Source organism: Salvia hispanica, chromosome 3 (genome assembly GCF_023119035.1).
Source record: "Salvia hispanica cultivar TCC Black 2014 chromosome 3, UniMelb_Shisp_WGS_1.0, whole genome shotgun sequence".
NCBI lineage: Eukaryota > Viridiplantae > Streptophyta > Magnoliopsida > Lamiales > Lamiaceae > Salvia > Salvia hispanica.
This window is the reverse complement of record NC_062967.1, coordinates 8,662,180-8,686,607: the sequence shown is the minus strand read 5'-3', so window position 1 is coordinate 8,686,607 and position 24,428 is coordinate 8,662,180. Positions and strand designations below refer to the sequence as shown.

General features: G+C 35.4%; 2 protein-coding genes and 1 pseudogene across 3 annotated transcripts; 2 read left to right on the top strand and 1 right to left on the bottom strand.

Moving 5' to 3' along the window:
• The first annotated feature begins 5,108 nt into the window (after positions 1-5,108).
• Positions 5,109-12,818, top strand: LOC125216464 (transcription factor TFIIIB component B''). Of its 2 annotated transcripts, none has more exons than XM_048118178.1 (18): positions 5,109-5,124; positions 6,910-7,070; positions 7,733-7,801; positions 7,877-8,035; positions 8,406-8,461; positions 8,530-8,590; positions 8,705-8,881; positions 9,328-9,396; positions 9,482-9,631; positions 9,912-10,150; positions 10,243-10,494; positions 10,575-10,986; positions 11,061-11,161; positions 11,308-11,348; positions 11,542-11,707; positions 11,994-12,138; positions 12,256-12,371; positions 12,471-12,818. In XM_048118178.1, exons 3-18 carry the CDS (start codon positions 7,744-7,746, stop codon positions 12,645-12,647), a joined length of 2,379 nt encoding a protein of 792 aa, XP_047974135.1. In that variant the 5' UTR covers positions 5,109-5,124; positions 6,910-7,070; positions 7,733-7,743; the 3' UTR covers positions 12,648-12,818. The 2 variants fall into 2 exon arrangements, with proteins under 2 accessions (XP_047974135.1, XP_047974134.1); XM_048118177.1 differs by lacking the exon at positions 5,109-5,124 and adding an exon at positions 6,563-6,734.
• A 2,100-nt stretch (positions 12,819-14,918) lies between these two features.
• On the top strand, positions 14,919-17,264 carry LOC125209194 (annotated as a pseudogene).
• Positions 17,265-19,981: 2,717 nt separating this feature from the next.
• On the bottom strand, positions 19,982-21,384 carry LOC125211322 (histidine-containing phosphotransfer protein 2-like). Its single transcript, XM_048111056.1, has 6 exons — positions 21,310-21,384; positions 20,859-20,989; positions 20,702-20,770; positions 20,516-20,587; positions 20,258-20,330; positions 19,982-20,165 (listed from the first exon to the last, which is right to left on the bottom strand). Exons 1-6 carry the CDS (start codon positions 21,382-21,384, stop codon positions 20,115-20,117), a joined length of 471 nt encoding a protein of 156 aa, XP_047967013.1. The 3' UTR covers positions 19,982-20,114.
• Positions 21,385-24,428: the final 3,044 nt, after the last annotated feature.

Sequence of the window (24,428 nt, the reverse complement as noted above, 5' to 3'; positions counted from 1 at the left end):
AAGAAGTTAGTTGGAAAAAATCCGTAAATTTGTTTATTTGCGACAACTTATGTGTGACATCAGATTACACATTATGTAGGGGTAATAAAAATCAGACATTTAATTACAGACCAAATTGGAAAGAGAGACATATCCATTTTATCTGTACACTAGACATTAGATTGGAATATTGTATTGCATATCAAATACTCCCTCCATCCCAGATAATTCGTTCCAGTTTTCCATTTAGGCCCGTCCCACATAATTCGTTCCATTTTACTTTTACCATTTTTGGTAGTGGATCTCATATTCCACTAACTCATTTCTACTCACTTTTCATTACAATTCTTAAAATCCGTGCCCGTTCAAAATGACCCGAATTATCCGGGACGGAGGGAGTAAGTGACTACGTCCCAAAATAAAGATCCTATTTGATTTATAAATTAGACATTAGAGATTAGACCAAATAATAAAGTCGACATTAGATTACAGACCAATTAAATTGGAGAATTGTTTGGAGAGAGATCCTCCCAAACATCTACTTTGTTATGGCTGGATTCTTAGCCTGGCCACACTCCGAGTCATTGGACCTCTCAACGAAAGCACCAATAAATAAGACAACTTATCTAAAAATACTAGCTTATTAAGAGAGATTGAGAGAGAGCTTCTCTAAATTTTACAATTACTAATGTGAAACATTAGAGTCCGTAAAAAAAATTGCAGTAGCTATAGAGTCATAAAATAATCAATTATAAGAACTAAAAAAGTAGTTACCGAGTCCCGTGGGAGTTGCAACGAAAAATCTCGAAGGGGGCGAGGGTCGAATGCCAAGGATCTACGAAAATGGAGTTGAGCAGGGCTAATGTGATGAACAAGATAGCATAATTAGAAGCCATCAATTCAAATCAAGGAAGCCTATTGTTTTAGCACTGAAAGCAGCCTCATTTTATTGAGGTGTTCACACTGTTCACTAAGGTGGCGTTCGGTTACCATGACTAATAACCATGAGACTATCCATCTAGAAATAAGTTGTGGGATTATTTTAGTTGGATGGAGGAGGCTATGACTAATTATCATGAGACTATTAGTGGAGGAGGTCAATCTTATGAACCAAACATAATACATATTTAATCATGAGATTTAGTCTTGCCAACTGAACACCTCCTAAGATAATAACGTTGTACTATCTGTCGCCTTTGCTATTGCTTAATTATTATCAGAAAATGTCACAGTATCCTCAAAAATTAATCGTCTATAACCCAGCTATTTGTATTTGTCAACCTTATTAACGATTTGTTCAGATTTTATGAATTCTCAGTTTTAAAATAAGTTTAATTTTTACAAGTTACTTATATAAATGCACTCATACAAACAAGTAAAGTGGGTTTGGATCAGGGACGAAGGCACACTGGGACCTGGGGAGCCCATAGGCCCCTCAACAATACGTATTATTATAGTATTAGTAGTATTATTTAGACATTAAATATCTGATAGAGTCTTAGCTTACTTGGTTTAAGAGTTGGTCTGTCAGCTTTGTGGCCTAAGTTTGAAACTCACTAACCTCTAATTTTTATTTCAATGTCAAAGGAGTATAATATAGTTATATTTTTAAATCTAATCTTTTTATTCTTATAAAATATTATTTGACAAATTTATTTATCATTTATTACACACCCTCTGCTCTTTCTTTCTTCTTATTTTTCTATATTTTTTGCAACTCCATATCGCTATGCTGTAGCATTTTTCGGCAAAACTAACATTGAAAAATATCGAAAATTTGGGCCCCCCAACGTAAAATTCCTGGTTTCGTCACTGGTTTGGATGGTTATTGGTTGTGCTCGAACGGTTATGAATTTATTTACAAGTCTAATCCCAAATGTCTTGACTTCTAGTAGCAATACGGTGTGTGCATATATATATATATAAGGGTAAATTGCCTAAAAAATTACAAATTTCGGGGAAAGTTTGGTTTTCCCACAAATTATAAAAGTTGCGCCTAAAATCACGAACTTTATCCGGTCGTGCAAATTTCTCAAACTATCCGACCCGGCGGCATATTTTCGTTAAAAACTTATCCCACGTGGCATGTCGAATGCATGACTTGGGCAAAATTTCTGGCTTAACCCTAAACTCAGGTAATATAACCTCTTTTTGGCTGATTTCAAAAGCGCAACCCCAATTCAATCGACGGAAAACGTAATCGACAAGGGTGAAATCGTCAACAAACGGTTTAGGGATGAAATCGGCGACGTGTAAAGAAGATTCAATAAAAAAAAGCATAAAACAACGTCGTTTTGTGCCCAATCAAAAATTTTACCAAGTCACGCCTCTGGCATGCCACGTGGGATAAGTTTTTAACGGAAATATGTCGTCAGATCGGTAGTTTGGAAATTTGCACGGTCCGATAAAGTTCGTGACTTTAGGTGCAACTTTTGTAGTTTGTGGGAAAAAACAAACTTTCCAAAAAGTTTGTGACTTTTTAGGCAATTTTCTCTTTATATAATATTGTAGAAAAGATAGAAACAACATAACTTTATAAAGATTTGTACCTCTATCAGTCTTGGCAGATGGCTCCTTCGTAGCATGTTTTATTAGGTTGAGTGTGATCTTGAATCTTCTTTGTCGTATCGCCATCTCTGCTGCTCACACCATATGGTAACAAGATGATCCACGTTACTGAAGTTGGCCTGCACAGCCTCTTCAAAAACTGCCCTGGCATTTGAGACATCTTCATTTGTCTCATATAGCCTTGCATATCCAACCCACTGTGGTTCCCCAATGGTTGGATCGACTATCCTTAGACCCTCCTGAATTGCCAAAATTTGTTCTGGCAAATCCCCTTGTTAAGTATGCCTCGACATTGCGAGGTTCTCCATCAGTTGGGTATTAATAAGTAGCTCTTCACTTATTGTGTACAACTTTCGTGATACACAATTCACAAATGCCAGGTCCTTGACATTTGTGAGTGGGCTCAGTATTTCATGCAACATGTCATCTGCAATAGATTCTAGTGTCATCAAACAATGCAATGCATTTTGTGCAAGTAAATTTAATCTCCATCACGTTACGGTCTCTTCTCAGCCAATCTCTTTCAAAGCTTCATCATATATGTGGCATTTGAGATATATAACGTCTCATTTCGTCGTTTTCATATGTCTGTAATTATAAGTTCTATTTTTTCATTCTATATATTAAATCATTATACTCACCTAATCAGGTTTCATTAAAAAAAATAATGCATAAAAGTGATACTCATGATCTACTAGTTTTTTGCACGTCTTTTTGCACGTCTAGTTTTTTTTTTCACGTCTAATTAAGTAAATGGTTAAATAAAACACAAATTTGATCTAATTTGTGTTTTTCATTCTATATAAATGCATCAGATCTACTAAATCATTATACTCACCTAATAAGGTTTCATTAAAAAAATAATGCATAAAAGTGATACTCATAATCTACTAGCTTTTTGCACATCTAAATTATGTAAATGGTTAAATAAAACACAAATTTGATCTAATTTGTGTTTTTCATTCTATATAAATGCACCAGATTCTACTAAATCATTATACTCATCTAATCAGGTTTCATTAAAAGAAATAATGCATAAAAGTGATACTCATGATCTACTAGCATTTTGCACGTCTAGCTTTTTGCACGTCTAATTTAGGTAAATGGTTAAGTAAAACACAAATTTGTGTTTTTCATACTAAATCATTATACTCACCTAATCAGGTTTTATTAAAAATAATAATGCATAAAAGTGATACTCATGATCTACTAGCTTTTTGCACGTCTAATTTAAGTAAATGATTAAATAAAATACAAATTTGATCTAATTTGTGTTTTTCATTCTATATAAATGCACCAGATCTACTAAATCACTATACTCACCTAATAAGGTTTCATTAAAAAAATAATGCATAAGTGATACTCATAATCTACTAGCTTTTTGCACATCTAAATTATGTAAATGGTTAAATAAAACACAAATTTGATCTAATTGGTGTTTTTCATTCTATATAAATGCACCAGATTCTACTAAATCATTATACTCACCTAATAAGGTTTCATTAAAAAAAATAATGCATAAAACTGATACTCATATCTACTAATTTTTTGCACGTCTAAGTCTAAATTATGTAAATGGTTAAATAAAATCCAAATTTGATCTAATTTATGAATGCACTAAATTATCGATATATGTCCATAATAATGTTTGAAGCCACACATATAAGTAAGGGAAATTGGTCTCTAAAACCATGAACTTTGCCTAAAATTTGGTATTTCCCATGAACTTTGAAATTGGTATATAATATCACGAACTTTGCATTTTGTTTGGTATTTCCCACGGCATGTCTATTACTATATTTGACTAACTTACGAGGCTTTTTCATCATACTTCACACAATTAAATCAACGTGATTTTCAACGTAACTTTTTATCCTACATGTTATGAACTTAAAAAGTGGTTCAAAATATTATAAAACATATCACGGTTGCCTACGTTAAATAAGATTTTGATGAAAATAACTTATTTGAGTGAGTTCGGGAAAGACCAAACAAAATGCAAAGTTCGTGATATTATATACCAATTTCAAAGTTTATGGGAAATACCAAATTTTAGGTAAAGTTCATGATTTTATAGACCAATTTCCCTATAAGTAACAACTAAATCATCAATTAAGACACGAGATTCTTGAAACTGAGACAATCTATAAAAAGACTAATGAAAAATCCTAAGGATGCGTTCGGTATCATAGAATTCAAGTCTTGGAATTGGAGCCTTCAATTCAAATTCTATTGTTCGGCAATACAAAAATATGTGGATTTGGAATTCGAATTCGAATTGGAATTCGAATTCCAGTTTCATGGATTAGTAAAAGAATTGTACTAAATCAATTCCATGAAAAATCGGGTTAATATTAAAAAAGACGCGGACCTTTTTTCGAGTCAATATGAAAACGGGTCACATATAAAACAGGAAAAAAAAAAAGAAAAGGCCCTAGCCGCTTTCTCTCTCCCTCTCTCTTCGCGTTCCCTGTTTTCTCTCCTCGATTCTTTTGGAAGAGATGTTGAATTATTCCGCAGGCATTTCGATACAACTGTGCCCTAGCCGCTTCTCTACGATTGATTGATGATAATCTGGTACTCAAATTTCTTACTTTGATGGAAAGCCAAAGTGAAATTCTAACTTTTTTTTGGTTCATCTTTTGAATTTAATCGGTTCTTTCAACAAATTTGTAGTTAATTTGTGTTTGATTTTACATGAGGGGCTTTGTATTCAGTATCCCAATTTAGTTAATTTTCACCAAAAAAATGCAGTTTATGCTGTGAGTAATATGTGAGAGGGGGAATGGTAACTGAATGAGTGTAGATGCAGGTTTAATTCATGTTAGTTTAATTCATGCTAGTTTAATCCATGCCATGAAGTGCTAAATTTCAATCACATTCCTAGAGTTACTGATGCAGGATAGATTGGATCATAACTCTAATGGCCTCTACCATAACGTACAAAAGATAAGTATTCAATGATACATGCCTGATTAAGATTATGTAAATTGTTAAATAAAACACAAACTATTATCAAATTTATTAATATATGTTAAATGCAACAAAAGAATCGATACATGATGTCCACAACAATATGTTCGAAGCCATACACATAATTGATAAATATATCATCAATTAGGACAGATTTTTGAAATTGAGACGACCCAAAGGAAAAAGAAAATGCTACCTATTGGTATAATAACCAGAAGAGAGATTCATCTTTGTTGGGGAAGACAAAGTGGAAGTCACCAATCCGACCACAGTTGAAGAGGTAGCCATTGTTGGTGCTACCATTTCTCTTTCTCACTGTGCGTGACTAACGACCCCAGCGATGACGTCGCGATTCGGGAGTCAGAGAGAGGTGTCGGGCAACGAGAATCAGCGGTGTAGGGATTCCAGATTGGATTTAGAAGAGAGAATTGAGGATTTGCCATTTTCAAAATGTAAATACTAGTAGTAATAAATTTTAGTAGTAATTAAAATCGGTTGTAAATACTAGTAGTAATAAATTTTAGTCCATGCTAAGGTAAGTGAGACATGTTAATTAGTGGTTAAATAAAGAAAGAAAAAAGTAAGGGAGAAAAAAAATAGTAAGTAAGAGATTATTGTTAATTAGTGCCGCATCAACATTCAACATGCTAATTAGTTGTCAATATATCAATCTTTTTGGTATTTTACGTATTTGGCTTATTAATGTACTTATCTTTTAATACTCATAAATAAAATAAAACAGAATACACAATATAAAGAAAACCGAAAATCCCCTCTCATAAAATAAACTACTACTCCATAAAACACAATACACAACATAGAGTAATATACACAATATAAAGAAAACCAAAGAGTAAAATATCTAAATTAAAATAAAAAACCCATTATTATAAAATTTAAAACATTAAAAGCCCAACATAGAGTAATAATAGTTTTTGCCATGAATGAGTTTCCCACATTGGGCCTTTGATAGGAAGCCCACTAAGCAGAGAAAATAAACACCTTCACACACTAATTCACCACTCATCTCATCTCTCCCACTTAACACGACGCTCTTTGCGCGCGAAATAACTGTCAACGCCGCTCCTACTGCCCGCCGCATCTCCCATCCGCATGCGGCGGCTTATACTCCTTTTCGCTCTTCCAATCCACCATTGATATAGAAATTCAAGCTTGGATCTCTAAAGTCCAAACCCAATTATTGTGAAAATAAGGTTGGGGATCCTTCTGATTTTCCAGCACCCTATAGTTGAATTGTGTCTCAAGTAGAGAATTTCATCCTAGGTTGAGCAATTGAAAAGCATGAGTTTGGGATTTTGTTTTTTATTTTCATAAATAAGCATGAATTTGTGCTAATTGGTGTGATTTGTCATGAATGGGCGCTCTCAGCTCGACGAGCGCCATCCTCTCGGCTCGACGTGCGCCATCGGTCCCCCACCAAGTCTCCGGTGAGCCTTGGGAGCAAAGCTTTCAGTCAACAGGCCACGTTTTCGCCGCGATTCGGGAGTTCCACTGTCGGCAGCGGTTCCTCGTTGAATAATTGGAGAACGGTGAGTACAATGCCAAGTAATAGTTGTGCAATTTATTGAATTTAGTGTGCCCTGTATGTGTTGGCTCTAAAACGCGGTGTCGCTGTCTGGGATTTAAGCTAGGGTTCTACAATTCTATTGTGGGGCCTACAAATTCTAGTGAATTTTAGTCTGCCCAGATCAATTTGCCTCCATAAATTTTCTCATTTCATTATTATGTGTTTTTGCTGAATAGTATGATTTTGTGGGATTATACCTGAGATTCATGACATACTGCTATTTTTTAGTCTGTCAATTCAGTGGCACTAATAGATTTGCCGGAATCTTCCTCATTGATATTTGATATATACAGTTTCTATACATATGAATCATTATTTTTTACAATTGATGTCTAGATGTTTAAGTTTCTTTCTTCTTTAACTAGATTTGTAAGATTATCTAAGTGATTGTACTATAAGAACCCCTAAAGGTTACTGAATTCCCTAATTTAACAGACATTATGCTACTGAAATAAGGAGAAGAGACAGAATTGCATAAATGTTTATGTGACTATGTGAGTTCTTTAACCATGGGAAAACTAATGAACTAGTAGCCCTCACAAATAATGTCACCGATGAGTGATGGCAATGACTCAAGAATGAAATTAGGTTGTTTCCTGTTTGTAATTGAGTTGTTTTGTGCAGGATATATTGTGATGGCTGATGATTTCGATCCATTTGATGATATCTTTGGTAATGAGCCAGTGAAGAATGGTAAGATTTTGGATCTCCTGTTTCAAAATGTGTCTTGTTATGCAATGTTATTGATGATGTTGCATGCCTAAGCAGCTAGGGCAGCAGGAAAGTTTCGGCCCAAGCCAAAGGTCCGACCACAGAAGAAGGTCTCAGCAAAAAGTTCGGTTGCTTCCTCACAGGCAGTCCAAACTGTTCATTCTGCACCACATGACTCAAGTGAACCTATCCACACTGTGAAGCCGCTGGAGCAAAGTTAGTAATTTCATGGTTGTTTGCACATTAGTTATTTTGATGACAAATCTTTTTTTGAACAGTACCAAAAGTTATCTGCCTTTCAATTGTTTATCAAAAACATAGATGGATACTATTACGATTTCGGTTTTGAATCTTCTGCCTAATGACAACACAATGGCATGCCAAATCATTATTTTGTTAGCGAGTTGAGTCATTCTATTAAGAATGTAGAGCAATTAGAGAACGGTCAGCATTTATTGGTTGAGTTTAACAATATTTAATCACCTAAAAATTTGTTTGAAGAGTAGCAAATGAATCATGTTGTGCAGTTTTATGTTTAAGGATAGATTGATATTCAAGTATTGATTTTTCTTATATGTGATTTCAGGTTCAGATGTTGTGCCAAATGACAAGCCCGACTTTCATGCTGTGTCAGTAGAAGAGGTGAGTACTTTAGTTCTATTTCAGGATCATTCTCTTAGTCCGCTGATGCAAATATTTCCTTCTCTCAGAATCCTGATGTATTAATTGGGTCTGAAGCTTATACTGATTCTCTTCATCACACTGATATCGGTAAGAGAATACTCTATAGTGTGATTGCCCTCTATTTACCAGTTATTTTTTCCCTAAGCTCATCTTAGCTATCAATTTGGCTACTAATACCAGCTACTTTACTTTACCTCACAGGATGCACCATCCCTTCTTCAAAGGAAGTTGCTTCTAATTCCCCCAACGATGAGAATATAGGAGGAAGGGTAGGGACTCAGGTTTTTTCATCCATTGACGACTCTACAAATACATGTAAGATGGCTGAGGTTACTAAAGATTCTGACCTGGCATCAAGAGTAGATGCCTTAGGCGCTGGTGAGCCTATATTTTTAAGTGCTGATGCATATAATTACATGAATATTACTTGATAGATACACTTGCTCTACGCATTTGTGACAATTGCCTGTTGGATTGTTGAACGATGATGATATTCCTGGCTAGAACGTTTCCAATTAAATCGTTCTTTTACGATTGGTGCCTAGATATTATCTTCTTTCTTAGTATTTAACTAGTGTTCTAAGATTAATTAAGTGATTATACTTTAGGAACTCCTTAAGGTTACTGAATGCCCTAATTTAACAGTAAGTATGCTACTGAAATAAGGAGAAGAGATAGAATTGCATAAATGTGATTATGTGAGTTCTTTAATCATAGGAAAACTAATGAACTTGTAACCCTCACATATAGTGTCACTGATGGCAATGGCTCAAGAATGAAATTAGGTTGTTTCCTGTTTGTAATTAAGAAATTGTTTTATGCAGGACATGTTGCCACGGCTGATGCTTTCGATCCATTTGATGATATCTTTGATAATGAACCAGTAAAGAATGGTAAGACGGCTGGGGGTTTTTGAGTTCCTGTCTCAAAATGTGTTTTGTTATGCAATGTCATTAATGATGTTGCATGCCTAAGCAGCTAGGGTAGCAGGAAAGTTTCGTCCGAAGCCAAAGTTCCAACCACAGAAGGTCTCAGCAAAAAGTTTGGTTGCTTCCTCAAATGAAGTTCAATCAGTTAATTCTGCACCACATGACTCAAGTGAACCTATTGTTAAGCCGCTGGAGCAAAGTTAGTATTTTCATGGTTGTTTGCACAGTAGTTATTTTGGTTACATATCTTATTTTAACAGTACCAAAAGTTATTTGCCTTTCAATTATTTTATCTTATTTTCAACAGTACCAAAAGTTATTTTCCCTTATCAATTATTTTATTGGAAAGATAGATGGACATATTAACAGAAAACTCTATAGCTTGATTGCCCTTTATTTGTCCAGTTAATGTTTCCCTAAGCTCATCTTAGCTATCAATTCGGCCTACTAATACCAGTTACTTAATTTACCTCACACAGAATGCACCATCCCTTCTTCAAAGGAAGTAGCTTCTAATGCCCCAAAAACTGAGAATATAGGAGGAAGGGAAGGGACTCAAGTTTCTTCATCCATTGACGACTCTACAAATACCTTTTATGTGGCTGATGCTACTAAAGAGTCTGATCAGGCAGCAGAAGCAGATGCCTTAGGTGCTGGTGAGCCTCTAGTTTCAAGTGCTGATGTATATAATGACATGGATGGCAGACGGGTAATAGAGGTAAAGGGCCAGTATTTATGTGTTTGTGTTGTTTCTCAACCATCGACTTAAACATGCATTCACTGAGTTTGAGCTCCAATTATCAATTTCAGGAGATGGATGTCATGGATTCTGTAATGCCAGACTTAAACTCACTTCAACAAGATTCTGCAGAAAATAATTCGATTCCTACATCTCAAAACGGCGATGCTGTTGATCTTTCATCTCCGGGATTCACTGATACTTTTCCCACCAAATCAACATCTGAACTTCCTTTGGATGAAGAGTCTATAAATCTGATGGAGGTGCCTCAATCAGACTCGTGTATCCATGTGGAGGATTTGCCTGAAGTTCCCTCTAAACTAGTAAGTTATTTGTTCTATAAGTTGTTCTGCTTGAACAGTTATTTGCAGCTTAACTTATGTTGTGTTTTCCATGCTATTAGGCTTCTCGTCGAGCAAAGACCGGAAAGCATAAACCCAGTGCTGCATCAGGTAAGCAGCAAGCTTCAACATTAAGTGAGGAGACTGGAGCAGCTGGTAGATCAGTACGCTCAAAGAAAAGGGATACGAGTGTTGGTAAATTAGTGGACGAGGAAGGAGATGAAACCCTTGCCAGTGGGCAACTCTCTGAAGAGCATCCTTTCAGTTCTGCAATAGATGAACAAAACATAAATAGTGAGCAACCTCAAGTGGAAAATGGATCACAAAAGAAAAACTCGAAGCGGAAATTGAAGAAAACTGAGAATGACAAAGAAAAACCGCCTAGAAAGAGCAAGAAGGCAAAAGAGGCACCAGAACAGGAGACATGCACAAAGCCGAAAAAGTTCTCTCACTCCACTCGGCGGAGACGAATTTGTAAGTTGTCTGGTACTGATCTGTATTTAGTTTGATTCCGGATTAATATATTGACGAGAAACATTTCAATGTAGTGGATAAGAATTTGCTCAACATTCCTGAAGAAGAATTTAACCCTAGAGAGCTGTCTTTTAGGAATTTGATTCTCCTTGCAGAGTACAAAGAGAAGCAGATGGTATGTGCAGTATGCATTAAATTCGTTTTATCGATAGTCTAAATATTGCAACTACTAATGGATGTAAAATCTTTGTAATTTCAAGTTTTCGTTGTTACTTCTCCAGTTTTTATTGATACAGCCATTTGATCATTCAAATTATGCAGAAAACAACGGGACAGGCAGCAGCACCTGCAACACACCAGAGGTAGTATCATCTCTTTGGTTACAGTAAAATATAGTCATGTTAGAAATGGTGAATTTTGGCATGCCTGAGTGAGTGAGAATGTCTAGTTTAATCATTTGAATTATGCTAGAAATATAGAATTACTTTTTGCAATATAATGTCTTATGTTATGTGGACGCAACATAAGGTTCGGGGTGTTTTGTTGCTTTTGCAGTACTCGTAATTCTGATTACAATTATGATCCATCTACTGGATTGTACAATAACGATGAAGAAGACGGAGCTCAAGTAGACACCACAGAATACTTCAATTATCAGTCTAGAATGGAAAAAACACCCAGAGTAAGATGGACAAAACAGGATACTGAACTATTCTATGAGGTACATTTCCTTCTTACACATATATTAGAAATGGGTCACTCACCCCTTAAAAAGCCTCATAAGGGGGAGGGTTATCCACACTTATATAGATTAGATTGGATCATCACCAAGTCGACGTGGGACAGAATTTAGAGAATTTAACAACATAAATGGACTAGAATGACAAAGTTTTGCGTCTGCTTCATAATGCGGATTATAAACAAAGGAATAAAACTCATTATTCTCCCCGTGAACCGAATCAAGTCCCTACCGAGTCTTAATCTTTTGTTTCTAATCTATTTGACAGGCTGTGCAGCAGTTTGGGACCGACTTTTCTATGATAGCACAGCTTTTTCCTGGTCGTACCCGGGAACAGATAAGGAACAAGTACAAGAAAGAAGAACGACAGTACCCACTGAGGCTTCGTGAAGCCTTTACTAACCGCAGCAAAGGTGAGCTTCCATTAACTCTACTTAATTCGGGAAGATCAGTACTGTATGTTTGAAGTAAAGATACTTGTTCGATATCTCTATAATATGTCTAAATGTCGGTATATCGCCATCGTGCAGATCTGTCCCATTTCGGAAAGGTGATAGAAAACTTAAATAAAATAAGGGAGCAAGAAGAGTTGGAAGATTGCACGAGCACCGAAGGGGTCCCGGATGAGGGTGTGTCAAATGCTGATGTATGTTTGCTGTTATACCAATTCACATCATCTGTACCTAACCTTTCCTATTGTTGTTAATGAAAATTCTCTTATATACCTTTGTCGCTCACCGTGAAGGATGATGGAGGAAAGCACGAGGATGGTAAGAAAGAGGAGAATGAGGACGCAGCCACGGACACAGCTGAGGTTCAGAGCGCTGCAAAGCCGGAGACACAGGAGGAGGAGGAGGAGGAGGATGAGGAAGATGAACTATCGAGATATAGCCAAATTATGGGTGAGATGAAATTCCTGTAAATCAATTATTTTTTGTATTCCATTAGAGTCGATCTTGGTACTTAGAGGATATAATATGGTCTCGAAACCACTCGGCCAAATAGGGCAAAGGGTTTATTTATAAAACCACTAGTTTGAATATTTAGAGTTCCAACAAATGAATAAGATTATTTCTGTCATATTCCTACTTAATTGAAACTCTAACTATGTCTATCATTTAAAATCATTTAGTTTAAGATTATTGTGAACTAAAGTTTAATCTCATTTGAAAACCACACTAACTTTAACAAAGCGAATCATTCGCTTTTATTGGGTAGTCTCAATGAAGAAAACTAGGAGTATCTGCTTTATCAAAGCAACTAACTCTATTAGTCTGCCATTAGATATTCTTACTCTAATTTCGCATTGGGTTTTATGAAATGTAAATGAAAATCAAAATTCATTTATAAAAATAGTAAAAATAAAATAAGATATTTTAAAGTGAACCAACAAAAAAGGGATTTATAGTGAAATAGTATAATACTAGGAAAATTGATATGGTTTTACTGAATAGTAATTTAAGAACAAACAAAATTGACGAATGATTCCATAAACGAAATCCAATTGTGCAATAGGTAAGAATAATCCATATGAATGATTCCATAAACGAAATGGGGATTATGAGAAGCAAAATTGGCAAAGAAAAGGCCCAAGCAGGGTAAAACAGAGTATCCTTTGTTTGAACACGGGAAGTCTAAGAACAGTAAGATCAAGCTGAGCCGTGCCATTAAACATGACGTTTATCAAGCTGAAAAACTGTGCTCCGCAAAACTTCCCCCCATCAGCTAGCTGGCCAGATTTCATCTCCGTTCTGAAGAACACTGTGAAGGTAATTTTACGGGGCACTGTTTTTCAGCTTGATCAACGTCATGTTTAATGGCACGTATGAGCTTGCTCTTACTGTTCTTTGACTTCCAGTGTTCTTCGAACAAAGGGATGCTCTGTTTGACCGTGCATGGCTCATTTCCAACCTACACAAACAAGAATCAGAGTTTCAATATGTCAGTCAAAAAATGAGAAACATCTCATTATCATAATCAACCTTTAAGTATACTATCAGTCTATCATAGTCACATCCATGACATGAACCATCTGTCTCATGTACTTGAGTGTTTTTTGAATTGTAGAATTCATGTAAGAAAGATTTATTATTGCTTTTAAAACAGAAACAGTAGAATTTGAAACACAAACAGGTGTAGTATTTGGGATGGGAAACACCTCAATATTTATTTTCAGATTCAGCCACTCTGATTATTCAATTATCAATAATTTAGTCTTCAACAACACCTATATTGTAAGGGCTTCCTGCAGTTTTCAAAAAATATTAGAAGTCGAAAAGATACAAAACTCATTTTGGGTAAGGACTTAAGCCCTACCTTCTTCTTCAGTGTGTTAGCCCCTGGATCCAACAATATATATGGATCAGAAAAAAAATGACTGTCCCAACAGTAATTTTAGTCTGCTTTCCTTATCAATAAAATTAAAATTTTGCAATTGAAGGATAAAAACTACTTCAAAAGCAAAATTAACTTATGTGTAATGCAAAATATAGACTTTTGTGAATAAAACAATATAAGATTATTAATAATAAGAATTTAGGAAATAATATTATATCCACATAAAGATTGGTAATATCCAAACTTACCTTGTGATGATGTAATTACGTGTGGAAAAATTGGATTTACTGATAATAAAAAAATATAGTGTTAATATAATGATTATATGCGCGAATTAAGTATAATAAATTGTGAAATTGCCATAAACGAAAATATTACTATTACTTAAAAATAATATTGCGTGAGGAAGATGATCAAAGTATAATTAAGTGCATAAGTAGAGAACAAATCTCAGTCATTAGATCAAAACGATGTAGTTCACTATATGGGTGTTTTAGTTCACAATTTGAATTTGAAAACAACGACTGAACCAAAACACCATTATGGCGAAGTATTTACTCCGTAAAGTAATGAACTAAATCACTCTTATAATGAACTAAATTCGTGTTCTCTAGTTATTCATTTAAGTAGTGGTTTCCCTAGATCACTACTCGTAACGAATAATATTGGTACTATTACTTTCCTACTTATATAACGAATAATAGTACTACCACTACTACCATAATTTTATATAGGCTATATAACTGTAATCTATTTCAACCATAGTATTATGCCTGGTCCAAGATTTTAAACATTAGTATTATACCCGGTGACAATAAGAGTGACAGTTATTGTGAAAATCCCGTAAAGCAGTTTGATGCCGATTTGCAAAGAACTGTATCCCTTGGAAGAGGACTACCTCTACGAAGAAGAGGTACTCCGAAACCCTTACAGCTTGAAATGGTGGTGCCGTTATCTCAATGCCGTGCCACCGTGCCATCATTTACGAGCGAGCTCTGAGAGCCTTGCCCGGAAGCTACAAGCTGTGGCACGCCTATCTCCGTGAGTGCCTCGCCATTGCGAGGGATTTACCGATCACCCACTCGCGGTATGCGACGCTCAACAACACCTTCGAGCGAGCCCTCGTCACGATGCACAAGATGGATCATCTTCTTGCAGTCAGAAGTTGATCACTCGCACGCGCCGCACCTTCGACCGTGCATTGCGCGCGCAGGAGCTGGTCCCGTTGAAGACTTCTCTCGCGGTGTATGATAGGTTCTTGAAGTATGACCCGAGTTTCACCGAGGATTACATCGACTTCTTGATCGATTCGGAGCTGTGGAAGGAGGCTGCGGAGAGGCTGGCCGAGGTGTTGAATGGTGATGATCAACAAAAGGGAAGACGGGGCATGTGATGTGGTTGGACTTGTGTGATTTGCTGGTTCGCCACTCGGATGAGATAACCGGATTGGATGGTGATGCTGTCATCAGAGGAGGGATTCGGAAATTCAGAGATGAAGTTGGGAATCTATGGATTTATTTGGCTGACTATTACATTAAAAGAGGCCTTCTTGAAAAGGCAAGAGATGTGTTTGAGGAAGGGATGGTGGCAGTAAACACGGTGAGGGATTTCAGCGTCGTGTTTGATGCGTATTCGCAGTTTGAGGAGACTTTGTTGTCTATCAAATTGAAAAATATGGATGATGATGATGATGAACAAGGGTTTTGGTTCAAGGATGAAAATGATGTGGATATGCTGCTGGAGAGATATGGACATCTGATTCACAGGAGCTCGGAGTTAGTTAACAATGTTCAACTGAGGCAGAACCCTCACAATGTGAGAGCGTGGCATAAGAGAGTGAGGATTTTCCAAGGGAATCCGACGAAACAGATTTTGACTTACGCAGAAGCTGTGAGGACAGTTGACCCCTTCAAAGCTGTGGGGAAACCCCACACTCTGTGGGTTGCATTTGCTAAACTGTATGAGACTCATGGAGATGTCTCCAATGCCCGCGCCATCTTTGATAAGGCTGTGCAGGTTGATTACAGTGCTGTTGATCATCTTGCTAACGTTTGGTGTGAATGGGCGGAGATGGAGCTCAGACACAAAAAATTCAAAACCGCACACAACCTCATGAAACGTGCTACTTACGAACCATCTGCCCACATCAAGTGGAGAGGTACAATTTTTTCTCATCATCCATGTTAATTTAGTTATACAATAACTAAATTTTTTAATGCTAATTGCGCTTCCTTTTTGTACATATAGTGACGGATAAAGGAAACGAACCAGTGCAAATGAAGCTTTACAAATGCCTCAAGGTTTGGACATTTTATGTTGATTTGGAGGAAAACTTAGGGACCTTGGAGTCGACTCGTGCAGTCTACGATAGAATAATCGATCTAAGGCTAGCTACTCCACAAATCATCATAAATTATGCAGAGCTTCTTCAAGTAAGTAGTACTTAGTAATTACTAATTATAGTAGTAGGAGTATTTGTCTAGTACATATATAACTAACTCTATTAATTGTTTCATTCATTGTCCAGGAACACAACTACATTGAAGAGTCATTTAAAGTTTATGAGAGAGGTGTGACAATCTTCAAGTACCCAGATGTGAAGGATATTTGGGTGACCTATATTTCCAAATTTGTTGCATATCTATCCAAATTTGGTGAGAAATATAGAGGAATTAAGATGGAACGAGGTCGAGATATATTCGAGCGGGCTATTGTAGATGCTCCTGCAGAATTAGTGAAGCCTCTGTATCTTGAATATGCAAAGATGGAGGAAGACTATGGTCTTGCATATAGAATAATGGCGGTGTATGACAAGGCCACAAAAGCTGTCCCACCTAATGAGAAATTGGGAATGTACACAACATATATTATCAAGGCAGCTCAAATGTATGGCATAACAAAGACTAGGGTGATCTTCGAGCAAGCCATCAACGGATCAGAGCTTGCGGACGAGGATGTGAAGGTCATGTGTTTGAGATACGCGCGACTTGAGGAGAGTCTCGGGGAGATTGATCGTGGTCGTGCATTGTACAAGCATGCGTCGCAGTTTGCTGATCCGAGATTTGATCGTGAGGTGTGGAACAAGTGGGGTGAGTTTGAAGTGGTGCATGGGAATGAGGATACGGTCCTGGAGATGGTCCGGGTCGAGAGAAGTGTTTCGGCTAGCTATATCCGGGGAATCAAACTAATGAGAATCAATTAATACACAAAAAAATAAAAACAATAGTAGTACTCCATTCATTACATAAAAGTTGTCTCACTTTCCTTTTTGCTTTTGCTTTATGAATATCATAATAGTTATATTCCAACTTGGTTGTTTTTGCATTATGATTAAATGAAAAGGCAGCGATAAGATATTTGTGTTGAGGGCTTTTTTTGTTGTATACGACATTTGCTTATATGTAGTGCTGAATTGTGTGTCCTATTTTTATGTAAAGTTGTTTAGATTTAATTCCTATTTTTATGGAAAGTTGTTTAGATTCCTATTTTTATGTAATTCAATTTAGTAGTCTATAATCATTTACATTTTTCAGCAATAAAAGTGTCAAGTTAAGATGGCGTCGCCGGGTGCCGGTGAAGAGAAGGGTGCTGCTTTGGTGAGGTCCCTAAGCCTTGGATCTTCCAGCAGGCGGATCAAGTTCGCCTCTGTGAGCTCGAATAGCTGGGCTTCGGCTAGTGCGAGGGAGGTTTTTACTGCCCCAAAGCAGGATGCCTTCCAGAGAATTGGGAGGGAGTATGATGATCAGGATGAACTTATGTGGGCAGCCATTGGTGGGAGACGAGATGTAAAGGGGGATATCCGGTGGACAGGAGAAACGACTCACAACTGGTAAAACATCGGGGTTCTTCTTCTTGTTTAGAGCTATGGATTTCCCTCTATATTGAATTATGTTATTTTGGGGTGATGTAGGTGAGTTTTTGGTCGGGCCAGCGAAAGTTTTCTACATGGACGAGATCTCAACCGGTCTTGACAACTCAACGACGTTCCAAATTATCAAGTACATGAGACAGATGGTTCATGTCATGGATGTGACTATGATAATTTCCCTCCTCCAACTAGACATTTGAGCTCTTTGATGACATTATCCTGCTTTCAGAAGGGCAGGTCGTCTACCAAGGCCATCGCGAGAACATCCTCGAGTTCTTTGAGAGCGTTGGAAGCAGGCTAATGTCATCAAAGCAGGATTATGTCATCAAAGAGCTCAAATGTCTCTGGTGCAGGCTGAAGGAGGGAAATTATCATAGTCACATCCATGACATGAACCATGTGTTTCATGTACTTGATAATTTGGAACGTTGTTGAGCTATCAAGACCGGTTGAGATCTCGTCCATGTAGAAAACTTTCGCTCCCGACCAAAAACTCACCTACATCACCCCAAAATAACATAATTCAATATAGAGGGAAATCCATAGCTCTAAAACAAGAAGAAGAACCCGATGTTTTACCAGTTGTGAGTCGTTTCTCCTGTCCACCGGTATCCCCTTTTCATCTCGTCTCCCACCAATGGCTGCCCACATAAGCTCATCCTGATCATCATACTCCCTCCCAATTCTCTGGAAGACATCCTGCTCCGGGGTAGTAAAACCTCCCTCGCACTAGCCGAAGCCCAGCTATTCGAGCTCATAGAGGCGAACCTGATCCGCCTGCTGGAAGATCCAAGGCTCAGGGACCTCACCAAAGTAGCACCCTTCTCTTCACAAGCGCGCAGCGATGCCATATTAACTTGACACTTTTATTACTGAAAATGTAAATATTTATAGACTACTAAATTGAATTACATAAAAATAGGAATCTAAACAACTTTCCACCAAAATAGGAACTGAATTTAAACAACTTTACGTAAAAATAGGACACACAATTCAGACACTTTTATTACTAGAAAATGTAAATATTTATAGACTACTAAATTGAATTACATAAAAATAGGAATCTCAACAACTTTCCACCAAAATAGGAACTGAATTTAAACAACTTTACATAAAAATAGGACCCACAATTCAACACTACATATAAGCAAATGTCGTATAGACGTATACAACAAAAAAAGCCCTCAGCATCAAATAATTTATCACTACTTAAGAAGATGGTCTATATTGGTTGAGTTTATAGTTATACCATATTTGATTTAATTTGATTTAATAATTTAGACAAGATTGAATTTTTTCAGCTTGTCACTTAAGCTCGAAACAATGTCATAACAACAATTCTTTACTTAAGAATCTTGGTCTTTCCCATACGACAAATGGTTTACGCGGGTCAACTCAATCTCGAATAATTTGAATACAACTTAATCTTAAGCAACCGAATGCTTTCGAATAAATGGCTTTGCACGTTTAAAAACTTAAATGCCCAAATAAAGTTAAATCGGTGCTCAACCCCAAAAAAAATGACAAAGACAACCATTTGAATCGTACTTAAAAATACCACAGCTGAGTGTAGTTTCTCTAAACACACACCATTTTCCTAAAATATTCATTGGTATCCTCGTGTAGTTTCTCTAAACACACAACATTTTTCTAAAATGTTCATTAATTTGCTACAATTCACTGCATAAAAAGGGAGGTGGAATACAAAGAGAACAAAATATTTTTCTAGTTATAGTACTCCTATTATACAATCTTCAAACATCACAACATGGAAAAAAAAGGTAAAGATATTAAAATAACATCAAAACCAATGAATGGTAAAATATCATTTACTAACAAACACAACCAACCACACAGATCGCAGCCTTTTAAACTCGCCAACGATTTTTAAAGTCTTATTACATATCAATCTAAACCAAATGAAACAAGTGACTCTACATACACAGTTCATAGCCATCTTCTTCACTATAATACCAGAAAATGCGTTCAATCTATAGAAATAGATTCCAATGAGTTTTTTGTTGTTACAATCAAAATGGATCAATAAGTTGTTTCATTTGCTATAATGATTTCAAGATTATATATACTACTCCACTTAAGAGGCTAAAAAGAGAGAAAAAATTAAAAAAGTCAGAAGGGATAATTTTGCTTGTGCTGTATTTATATGTTTCTGCATCCATCCACTCAGTCACGTTGCTCCTGTCCTGTAGCTCTGGAAACAAGTTCTTGCTCAATCTGTAAAGGATATGACATGGAAAGTTCATCACTTGATCATATAAACATCACTATCACACAATAAACAACCACAAAATTTTGATTAATAACACCTTGACGATATTGCTCAACTGGTCATTCAAACTGTTGTATTCATCTTTCATAAGACTTATTGCCTGCACACATCTGTTAAACTGAAATCATGAGAAACAATGCTTGATGAAATAATTGAGGAACAAATTGTGTTTGAAAACGGTGAAAAGGGACCTAAAATGTCGAAAATCAGAGATCCTTAAGCAGATCATTAATGAACTGAACTTCATTTATATGCATAACAACACCTAACCATATATGTGTCAAAACCATCTTACCCTTCTTTGGATTTGTTATCAATAGCATAACGTAAACTGGAACACGTAGCTGTAATTCGACAAGCACCAATGCTGCAAAGAAAACAACATCAGCTTCAATAGCTAGAATCTTTAGAAGTAGCTAGTAGTTCTCTCAAACATATTTCGTAATCTCATTGTACGTTCAAAGAAAGATACGCTTCATACCACGCAGAGCTTCCTTTAAGCTTGATATAATATGAATAGATTTGATTGAAGTCCACAACTTCTTGAGACCTAATTACAAGCAAGGAAAACAGAATTTCATACCAAAAAACACAAACTAAAATCAAAACAAACAATATATGTCTTAGGGAGAACATACATTGCCTTTTCCATCTCATTCACTGCTGATTCAACATCACTGAGAAAAATGAGAATCAGGTCCAAGAAAAACGACACACCGTTGTCCTCTTTCAACGAATGGCATTCTCGAAAATGGTGATCGACAAATTTCTACGAATAAATAAGTCATGATCAGATTATAGAAGAACAAAAACAGAAAAAAAAAATCTTTAAATCTTACACATCTATTGTATCTAGAACATGACAGAGAACTAACTAAACAAATCTATGACGTGTTTTAACAAAAAAGGCAAAAAATTCCTCTTACATAAATTTATTTAGTATTATTATTTGTCAATTTCAATTACTCAAACCCTTGAGATTGAAAACTCAACGCAGCAATTCAATTCAATCAGCCTTCAATTCCAAACAAAACACAAACAAAAAGATGGAACTAAATTAAGTAGATTTACAAAAAAAAACAAATTTACTTGTTTTTCGAGTTCATGAATGCTATCAATCAGCAATTTGTCGAGTGCTTCTGTTTCCATGCCCTTGAAATCCATACTTCTAGGAAGAAAAACCGCGCACAAACACACATATTTAGGTGAAAAAACAATCAGTGCATGTGCATACATATATACACAAATATAGAGACATGCATGAATCTGAGAGAAGAATTGATGTGATTTTGCACTCACTTTTTTCGCTTCGCTAAATTCTGATGAAATTTTTTTTCAGATTTTGCGGCAAGATTTATGATTCCTACACAAGGTATGTTTTAAATATCCAATTTATTTTAGGTAAATAAAATTAGGGATAGTTGTCATAATGCACAGAGTTTTGTCAAATTCTACTAATCAAGTACTACCATGAAATTTTAAACTATAATTAAAATCACTAAGTTTTATTTTTTTAATTTTTTTTTTGCAATTTTTAATAAATTTTCCTGATGCTTACGTGTACTATAATTTTAATGAGACAATGTATACGTCGTAGTGATTTCGTACGAAGTTTTTTGGGGTCCGTACCGTTTTCTTCCTTTAGATCTGAAATATTTCCAATTTTTCAAAAAAATTAACAAATTTAAACATTGTGAAAAGATGAATATGAGAGCTCTATGATCAATTAACCATCCACAAAGCAAGTGTAATTTAAATTAATTTATATTTAAATAAATTATGCATTATTTTGTTTGATTTGTGTATGATGCACATGACGTAAATATTAAATTAAAGTTAGATTATAATTAATAATATCCTTTATTAGTTTAAATTTTCGTTTTCCTTTGTTCTAATTAATTTGTCTGGATTGTGTACAGGCAACATAGATATTTGGCCATGAAGATAATATGCCTGATTACATTGTCTGTCCAAATTTATTAATGTTTGAATTGCATGTTTTGTTTCATGGGGTGTCCCTTAATTAATTATATCAATTGAATAAAATTAATTATTCAAACTGCATGCATCATTATAGTGAATTTTGTACAAATATGATTTACAACAAATTAATTATGCAGCTTTACTGTACACAATTTTGAGAATTAGCAATAAGTAATTGAAAGCACAATACACTAAGTCACTAACCATAAAAAAATAAAATTTTCCTATAAGAAATAAATAAAAATTTACTTACCATCCAATCTCAAAATAATATTTTTCAGGCTTTAAATCACAAAAAATTAGTACATAATCTCAGTAAAATATTCCATGTTTTAAAACATCCAAACGCCAATTCAAATGCATGGAACCTAAATAACCAAAAAACATAAAGATATTATTGTGTTGCTTTAATAAATGTTTCACTTTGTTTTACTCTACAAAGTCTGCAGCATGGGACCATATCCTAATGTAAAGACCTACTACAAGATCTTCTAAGTAGATTTAAACTATTTCTTGATACATAATGTAAGAATGATTTCAATCTTTAACATAATTAATAACAACATTTCACTTAGAAAATTCAATTCAAACCAATAGTATATAAAGTAGCAAGAAGTACTAACGGAATGATATCTTCGTCTAACATTTTCGTCGGCTTCCGTTGCCAGGTTACGTGAAGGTCGCCACCAGGACAAAAATAGCCAATCCTCTTTATCCACCACCTCAGCCGCAAAATAGCACCCTCTTTAGCCCTTCAGCTCCACATGGTACATGGTGCCGATGTCGTCGTTCCCTAGCCGCTTCATGGAGTTGAATTCATCGCACGAGCATCATATTTCTTGAAAAGTACCAGCGTTCGACGCTATAAATTGCACTAGATGCAGTATCAGAACTTATTATATCAACAACTTTCTTGAGATTGAATTTATTGCAAGTGATACCAAATCCGAACTATCCATTACACTTCCACGTTGCTCGTGCGGTCCACGTGGATATCCATATTTTTTTTACTAATAGAGATAGTAAGATTAAATGAAGATATATAGGTAGTCGTGAGTATTACAAAAGTGAAGAAATTAAATAATTTGAAGATAATTGGGCTGGAAGTTAAGTTGCGTTAGGTCGTTACGCCGGCTAGCTAGGGCCCAAACAGGCCCATAAATAATTTGCTTTACTTGAAAAAAACATGACTTGATTATTGCATTGAATTTAATCTGATGTTCGAATTTCAAAAAATCTTGGTAAATAGTATTCGATTTCATTCATTGTGTTCGGGAATTTTATAATTTGGTTATGAATTTCATATTATTAGAAGATTATTTTTGGTGATATTAGAACAAAATAAAATTTTAATATCTAGCTAACATATAAAAGTAAGCTTTTTGATGTTTTTTTAATACATGGTTAAATCTATAATAAATAAATAATTATATAAATCAGTGACCTAACACTAACACCAGAAGTATCCAGAAAATTAAAGACCCATATATGCTCACGGACCAAATATTGTCTACTTTAATGTGAATTTAAATTTAAATACTACTAAGAAATATACCACTTTTCCATAATGGGTTATATCGATCTAGGTTTACACACACAAAAAAATGATAATAAAGAATACCAAACAAAACCACACTATATTATTCTATATTGATTAGAAATGTGAATTTGAAAGCTGGCACATACATATGGACCCCATTGAAATGTATTTAAAATTACTTAGGTAGTTCACGAGTAATATTTTAGTATTATGATTGGCTGTAAATTGCACCCACTATTTGGAAGCTATCGACGAATGTTCTTCTACTCTAGTTCGCATTATTGGACGTCTCACCACATGCTATATTTAGAGTATTTGGCCAATTATAAAATTAAATTTGCATTTAAATTGAATCTAAGATGGCCTACCAAAATATCTCCATGAACAACACTATTTTAGTTTGAGTCTTTTAGATGATATGTTGTATTGTCTAACTACATCAAAACATCATCATTCATCACAAATTATATAAATAAATTCAAATTTAATCATTAAAATAGCGTCAATCCATTATACTGACTTGTTATTTCAACATTAATTTTGTCATGTTATCGTTGCGTCATTTGAGATTATCACTCTGACATACCACATAGTACAATTTTATCTGACGATTTGATCGTGAACATTTGTTATATACTAAAAATTCATGTATTTCCCACTATATTAAAAATTAGTTACTAAAATC